Source organism: Plasmopara halstedii (assembly GCF_900000015.1).
Source record: "Plasmopara halstedii genome assembly, contig: Scaffold_555, whole genome shotgun sequence".
NCBI classification, from domain to species: domain Eukaryota; phylum Oomycota; class Peronosporomycetes; order Peronosporales; family Peronosporaceae; genus Plasmopara; species Plasmopara halstedii.
The window spans coordinates 701,887-710,131 of NW_020187475.1; the positions used below are offsets into that span (position 1 = coordinate 701,887).

The following is an 8,245-nucleotide window of genomic DNA, read 5'->3' on the forward strand; positions in this document are numbered from 1 at the left end:
GGCAACAATTACTCTTTGAGTAAGCGGATTGCGATCCGCTAACTCGTACTTGTTCTAAGGATAGTACGAAAGGCCGGTAACCTAAATTACGTTTTCTCTATGCGCAACGCTTCGGCAGCCCTGCTTCAATGCCCATCTCGTGTGACACACACACCCTGTTACCAGGGTACGTGTAACCCCGTTACAGGTCCCATGGCAAACCCCTGGTGGAAGTAATTGCTACTCCCAAAAAAACTCTCACATCGTGTAGGTGACATGGGGCGAGATTTGATATTCTTACGGCTGTTAACTTGTTGACTCGTGCGTACTAGAACGCCAATATGAAGTTGATATATTATAGGTCCTTTGTTCGCAAAATATTTAGGACCCCTATGCCACTCTTTTTATATAGATCCTGATTTGTCTCAGCCTATCAGCGGCTGCCATTGCGTCCACAATCATTTATCGTAATGCACCCGTAAGTACCAACCATAACCGTAGCCGTAATCCTCATGCATACAGTGGTAATCCCAACACCACACATCAACCATGTTTTTAAAGTCGGTAACTATCTGATGTTTATTCGTTCTTGGAGCGAGGATGATTTTCACAGAAAGCTGGGCATGTAATACTGCAGTACTGTTTGTCGATGACCGCACGCCAATCATCATCAGAAAGCAAATCATTGAAAGCATGGCATGGGCGTAAGCAATGTCGCAACTGGCTTTGCCACATCATCACTGAATTCCTTTAGACGATCCTGGCATCGAGTTAATGAAGATAGAGTGAGATCTCAGTTTCCAACTAAATAATGCATTAAGATATAATATATGTGAATAATGCAAAGCATCAGACTTTCGCTGAAGTGGGGTTCGTTCACTGTGAAGGCTCTGCCGGAATTTTTATATCCATGATATTAATGTAAACAAGGAGAAAAGTAACACCAGAAGGAAAAACTCTCACACTTAATAGCTATAATTTTAGGATGCTACGATGGGGATTACTGCCCCAACTTGCATCAAGTAATCAATCATAAGTATTATCTGTATCTTGGAAAAATATTGCAAATCTTTTTTGGCAATTTCTATCAATTATTTACAAACACATATCTTACGATCCAAGCTCCGGTAGCTGCTCATCTAACCAATGTGCGGGCAAAACTTCACTATATTTGCGCGTGCGAACAATATTGTTCAGAGACACGGTCGTGCTTCACGACCGTGTGCAATCAACCATACAATATTGCAACGCCTCGAAAAGTTTACGCACGCAGGAGGGGAGACAAATGAGTCTCAAGCTCTTCGCCTAAGATCTGATTTACAATCTCATGACCTTACTTACACCTGTGCTCATGTGATACCGATAAATATATATCCAAATCGAGCTAATATCCACGTATCATCTGCAATATTTCGTTATAGTCTACACTACAATATCCAAACACCGTCAGCTGCTTGGTCTACCAATGTGCGGACGATAGATTAACGTACTCGCACGTGCGGGAATTATTAGTTCAGAGACACGGCTATATTATCCAATTCCTGGCAAGGTCGTGCTTCACGATCGTATGATTCCATCCGAAAAACATTGCAGCCTCTCGAAAAGTTTACGCGCGTCAGAAGGGGGACAAATCGAGTGTCGATCCTTTGGCTTTGAATCTGACCATTGATCTCGTACGAATATTCCGTACTTACTCTGGACGCAACATGCGCACGCTTGGCAACGAGATTAAATCTCGATAGCAAGCACTTTCGATAATGTTATAAGTGAAGGAGCTTTTTTTACATAATGATAAACTTAAATTGCGATTGTTGTCTACATACTTCATGGTACGATGTCTTTCTTGACTCGAAAAGATAGCGTTTTACAGTCGACGAGTACTTGTCACAAATACTGGAAAAAATCTAGTGAAAAAATAGTACGTGCAGACGAACCTACATATAAAACCTTCATTCAAGTTCTTCGTCGACTAGCCATACAAAAAACCGAGCGGCACCCAAAGTACTGGAAATGATAGTTTAATGTACATAAAATATAAACTCTCAATCCACGACTTTCCTATTATTGGGTGACTTGCACCTTATCATCAAAGAGTTGCTCGGTGCGATGGTCAGAGCCGCTTTATGAGAGAAGATCTTGAAACAAACCTATGATTGAAATGAAGTCCAGATCGTGTTCATGCACCTTTCAATAAAGTCCGTTTTTTTGTGTTCTTAAGATAATATCTAGCACCCTGTATCCCCACTCTCCACAGGCTTCAATGACACTTCTGATGCAGTCGAAGGTACGATACCTTGCACCAGCGTTTCACGACTTTAAACGTAGGAAGCATGCCGGTAAACGATCTAACTCATGATCGGCGTATTAAAAGGACATAATCTACCTGACTTTTCTCCCAGTAATCAAACATCCCGAATAAAAGAAGCACTTTTCGTGATTAGACACTTGTGCCATTCGATCATTCGTGAATTTGCCGTTCACAACAAAACTTCACTTCGAAAATCACTCAAAAGACGCGAAACCAATTGAGGCTTCATTTCAATCATGCATCTATCGTTTGTGGTAATTTTTGGGTCTATGCATATGCTTTTCTTTGCTACCGATAGTGGTTGGGCATCGGCCGCAAAGTTACGCCAGGAAAAGAATGGTGTAGAGGTAGACGATGCAACGAGTGTCTCGGGCTGGCAGTTCTCCCGCGGCTTGAAATCTGGTCAAAGTGAAGAACGGGTGAGTGAGACAGAGAAGATAGCATTTGGTAAAATGTTGGGGGCATTCTCAGAAAGACAACAACAAATTTCAGATGAGATGCTTGAAGCAGCTCACATAGCCCGAGGAAAGCTTTTCCTGGAACTCATCAATAAAGAAATGGTAGACAAAATGAAAATTGACAATGCGTACAAGACAACGAAGTTCGAAGATTGGGCCGCCAGAAACGTCGACCCTCAAGATGTGTTCCATGCTATAAAAGTTGGCGAACCATGGTTTAAAAACGACGTGTTAAAAAGCATCGCAGAGCCTTACTTAGACTTCACTCCTACGAAAGCTGCAGCGATCACACCAAAAGAATAGGATTCAAGTCATTTGTCATTTTTGATTAGCTCGTTAATGTTTTTTTTGTAGAGGTTATAGAATACTCGTCAAAGTAAGTATTTCGGTGAGTACTGGATGTGCCCTTTGTTTTACTATTTCCTGCAGAATAGCGAACAAAACAGTATAGTGAGCATTACGCTACGACACTGACGGATCAAGACCTAGCGTGTTCTATAGTAGGAGGCAGATAACCAAATATACGCTGATTTGCCAGTAGTCCGTAAAAGTTGTAACTATCAAAGACACTCCTTTCATTAATTTCCTTTCAAAAAACCACATCCCTGGACTCTCGATGTAGACATGTTTAGCAGGCACACCACTGCAGAACGCTCAACAATGATTATACGTTCTTCCCTTAACAAAGTGGTAACTGAGCGAGAATGAATAAGCGAAATATCACCAGCGCAGCCATTGTGTTTACCGCAATAACGTGCCTATTGTATCCTTATCACAATTAAAAAAGTTTTGGAACGAAATTCCAAAGTATTTGTACGACACGTCGCGTAGTGATCTCGTCCTGATTGATTCAAGCGTTGCGCTGCCAAAAAAACAAACAGTGTGAAGACATTAACTGTAGAATACCCACAATTCAGTTGACGTGAACTTGGAAGATTGTACCGGATCGGATTTGTATGAGCAGCTAAGGCAGTATGGATCTTCTCATAAACTACAGTTGCGGAACGCGAATCACACATGTTATTGCCAGCATTTCATCACGTTTCTTGAGAGATCATTTTATGAATTAATTGGTTATAGACGTTTTTAACACAAATTATTATTTTGTTCAATGAAGACTCACAAAATGAGAGCTATGAATTTGGAGTAGCAACCAGCATTTTAAAGAGAGATTTTTGTGCCATCCATTGTCTTTTGTTCGATACTTGTGTAAGGAAAACGATCATTGAAAATTGGGCACATACCTTTAGTATGTAAGTAATTGGGCGCCCACAAATTCTAACGTCTTGCCGTATGTGAAATCGAATGACAAGCAACTAATATCTTATGTATTATTTGTATTCACTAACTTTTTGTAACATCCATAATGCCACATAAAATACTCATGCTTTTTACCTGAGCTGCCAAATTGACAATCGACACGCTGACTCATATTGATCTTTTTCGTTGCTTAGATATTATCGCATATCGACAGCTCAATTACCTCCATCACATCTCTATTCGTGTCTGGCTTGACAAGCAGAATGAGCAAAAAAGCTCGTTCTCTTTCGAATTAACACTACAACCGGTTCAAGGCTTCATTCGATCCGCGCATCATACAAAGGGGCAAAAATCATACCACTTGAGCACATCACCACAACACTGAGGCGTAAGGACACATGTCGCGGTTTCGATACGTTGTCGCAATGTTCACATAAGCGTTTATAGATCTTGTAGGTTAGAAGCTAATTGGAAATTATGCCAATTCGCATAATCCCGTAGCCGAACTAATTTGTTGAAATTAGCAATTTCTATATCCCACTAAAATTGCTTGCAACACATATTCAGTTTGCCATATTAAAAGTATCGCGTATATTGACGGCGGCTACAATCATCATGTATGCATGACTAAATCTTTGTATCAAACCTGCTACGACGTCACAGGTAGGAAAGTTTCCAAGTTGCTACATTGGTTACTTGGTAAGAAATATTATCATGTGACGCAATATTTGACTCCAGAAACCAAGGCAGTTATATGACGCACTGATTGGACGGGGGCGCCACGCGTGGCGAATCTTTCGTCAACATGACGTGCTGTTCCTTCAGAAATGGTGTGACAGATTCTACGATTAAATAGCCGTCCTGCTCATCGTATTCAGTGCTCTGCTAATGCTCTCGATAACGGACTTATTCATTACGGATGATAGGCTGCGATACTCCTTCGGAACTAACCTGTATAATTCGGTGATTTTACTGTTTTGCCTTTCGTTGCGCACATTCAAACGGAGGCATCTCCAAGCTCAACGAGTACGTTTGCCTGCGATAATGCGTTTAGCCTTACATGCCTTCGACTTACCCTGATCACTTCGTTAACGAGTGAGTAATCTTGCTAACCACAACCTTGTGGAGCGTCACTGCTCCGCACGATAGGCATACCCTTCAGTATTGCTGACTCAACAGTATTGTTATATCGTAGCGGAGATGGATCATCCCCAATACCGTCAGGATATGGTTCGTCTAATCTTGACTTGCAGTCACGTGCATCCACATGTTTTTGCTTTGAAAATGTGGCGATCAACCTTGGATACCGCAACACACAATCGGTCTCATGCGTCCAACCAGATATAATCTCGGCACACTGATACTTTTGCCTTTCCTAGCTAAGCTGAGCCACTTGTCTTTATCATTCAACTGAAGGTATTGCATCTACATACTTACGCCGGAACTGCTTCTTCTGGCCAGAGGTAGATACATAACTCACTAAAACTCAACTCAAGAGAGACGTGTGACACAGTGTTTATGTACTTCAGTGATCCATAATAGATTGTGCACGCTATACCTAGAATGAAACAGTATCTCCTCCAAATTCACGAGAGGTTGAACTGAACATATTCAATCGTCCCCGGCGCGAGACGCACGGATATTATCTCTGTATTTGGCACCCATGTACTACCTAAACTATGTGATAGTCTCATATTGTTCGTAATTGCATACTCGCAAGAGCTCTCCCTGACTTTGCAAAGCCAATACGATTAAATAACCCTGCGATATGAGTTTCACCGTTCCTGGAGTAGGCCCGCCCTTGAAATACTAAAGTTTGTTGATCTCGACCACAACGATTCAATATCAGGCCGTTCTGCCCCTGCTGGATCTCGACATTTCTATTCGATTGGATAATACAGTGACTCTGGGTCGACATTTTGCACCTCTGCAGCGAGGGGAGAAGTAACAAAAGGTGGAAACAAGTAGTATGCCACAAGTGTAGTATCTGCGAGTAGCACATAACTGTTGGAAGTTTCGAGGTTACTTTGTGTTCTTTATTTTGGCAGAAGTCCGTCATGCTCATCGATTTGCTAAATCCCGGGCTCAATCAGCCATCGAGGCACGAAAGATGAATTTTCCATTCGATACGACACTCACGTTTTACGATCACCACCCCCACGATCGAGTCTGCCGCTGTTTCGGCGATAAATATTTCGGCTCTCAAAAATTGTCTGGAATTTCCTGCCTATTTTGACGGAAAGACAAATTTTAAACGCACGGTGTCCTCGTTAGGTAGTTGAACCACACACGACATCGGTCACTTTAGCACTATTCATATCGGTAGTACCTCATTTTTCTAATAACCACACGTTAGTATCTATTCTCGCGTACAGTATTCCAGCTTGAAGATGCCAGCGTGACGTGCTGATGCTTCGCCTAAAGCACATTAATTTCATGGTTATAACAATTGCTATTACCCATCAAAAGTGATTTCCCTCGTGAAGGACTGGACGTTATATAAAAGCGGCCGCACTGATAGGGCTCGGTTTTGCTCTCCTAGGTTTTGCTCTTCTAGGAGCCTGGTTGAGGCATTCCCTAAAGGCATCTTGGGTTGCACATTTATCTAAATGGCGAACGTCTTCGGGCACTCAAATTACGATATCGGGTCTGCATCGCTAAATGCGCTACCCCTCGGACAAATTAACGACATAAGCTTTTAGGCGTATCTTGTTGTCTTTAACACGGATACGTGAAAGAATTATGAGCCACTCTCGAAAAGGATACAACCTTTATAGACTCGGTTGAGCGAGATACGTATTTAAATGTGTCCGTACACATTACACCATTGCCGCTTGTTCATATCTCAAACTGGCAAAGCAGCGGTGCTTGTGAGAAGGCTCGGGCCCTGTACAGGTGTTACACGTACCATGGTAACAGGGGTGTGTGTCACACAAGATGTGCATGCTGTGACTGCACCCAAACAAGAATACGGTGTGTGGCTAGGTAGCCAGTAGTCATGCATATTTAGATTTTACTGTATAAATTCAGTATATTTAGGAAAATCTAAACAATTATAATTAGGATAAATTTAAACAAATATCAATTTCGATTTTAAACAGAAGAGTCTCTTTACCTTGGTTAAGGTTTTAAGCACTCTTGGAGGCAGCGGATTGCGATCCGCTGCGCTCGTACTTGGTTCTTGTAAAGAATGAGAGGTCGGTGACCTAAAGACGCTTTCTCATGCGCAAAGCTACGGCAGCCCCGCTGCCTTTGGTAGCACTTGTAGTCAATCTACACCTGAATCGTTTCGACTATCCTCTGTGAGGATGGATGAATTTTCCTCTTTGCCCCAGGGCATGCAGGACGGTCTTAATAAGCTGGTGCTCTCGCTTGGCCCTGAGGGCGTGCAACACCTTGTGGTACAAGGCCCCGAGACAATCGGTGCGTATCTAAAGGCATTTCGGGTTACGGAAACGCGCTGCTAGAGCACCTGCAGCAGATGATATCTGCATCGTTTGCGTCTATGACGCCACCGTCGGTGACGGATGGAATCCCCTAACCTAAGCCGCTCATGGTGAGTGTTAAGGTCTTTGAGGGAAAGGATGGAGAGAATCTCCTGTTTTGGGTGAGAGATGTCGGGATGGACTCGCATCCGCCATGCTCCAGAACGAGCAACAGCGCTTGGCGCTAGCCATCACAAAGCTCGGCGGTCGAGCGCGAGAATAGGCACTGACGTGCGGCACTTCGGTCGGAGCTGCGTTTCCCTTTTGGGTGGAGCTGAAATTGCAGCTCCCACGAGTGTTCTCACCGCCTAATAAGGCGTATCGCGGGCGATCGCGTTTTCTTGCCGCCCGACAGGGCAACAAGGAATTGGTGGACTTTGTTCAAGGGATGCGCACTCTCATTGTTGTAAATAACATCGGAGCTCCAAAGGAGCAAAAAGTGAGGGTGACAGACGCGGAGTACGTGTTTTTCCTGGTCCCACCGAGACATGAATCTATGTACAGAGGCGACGGCAACGCCGTATGCGGGCTGCAAGACGCCGGGCGTCGACCTGACCAGGGTGTGTCTACCGTAGACGACGGTACACAGTTATACACCCTCGTCAACGTATGACGGGAGAAGAAGATGGCGACGTCAACCTCGAGGCTTTGTCTGCAGTAGATGTTCTTCTTGAGTTGGACGAGATTTCCCTTAAATAGTTCGACAGTGCCTTGAAGGCAGGCGATTTGGCCGAAGTGGTCATTGTACGACCGGA

General features: G+C 43.4%; 3 protein-coding genes across 3 annotated transcripts; 1 reads left to right on the forward strand and 2 right to left on the reverse strand.

The window, feature by feature from the left end:
- Positions 1 to 2,523: 2,523 nt before the first annotated feature.
- Positions 2,524 to 3,048, forward strand: PHALS_11671 (RxLR-like protein; the record flags this gene model as incomplete). The annotated part of the gene is made up of 1 exon (XM_024727073.1): positions 2,524 to 3,048. One exon carries the CDS (start codon positions 2,524 to 2,526, stop codon positions 3,046 to 3,048), a length of 525 nt encoding a protein of 174 aa, XP_024577686.1.
- On the reverse strand, positions 3,048 to 3,802 carry PHALS_14525 (uncharacterized protein). Its single transcript, XM_024727074.2, has one exon. The coding sequence runs from the start codon at positions 3,762 to 3,764 to the stop codon at positions 3,504 to 3,506; it is 261 nt and encodes an 86-aa protein (XP_024577687.1). The 5' UTR covers positions 3,765 to 3,802; the 3' UTR covers positions 3,048 to 3,503.
- Positions 3,803 to 6,094: 2,292 nt separating this feature from the next.
- Positions 6,095 to 6,323, reverse strand: PHALS_11672 (uncharacterized protein; the record flags this gene model as incomplete). Its single annotated transcript, XM_024727075.1, has 2 exons — positions 6,095 to 6,232; positions 6,297 to 6,323. 2 exons carry the CDS (start codon positions 6,321 to 6,323, stop codon positions 6,095 to 6,097), a joined length of 165 nt encoding a protein of 54 aa, XP_024577688.1.
- Positions 6,324 to 8,245: the final 1,922 nt, after the last annotated feature.

Coding starts and splice junctions, on each gene's coding strand:
- PHALS_14525 (XM_024727074.2), bottom strand. CDS start 3,764: ATGTGTGATTCGCGTTCCGCAACTGTAGTTTATGAGAAGATCCATACT.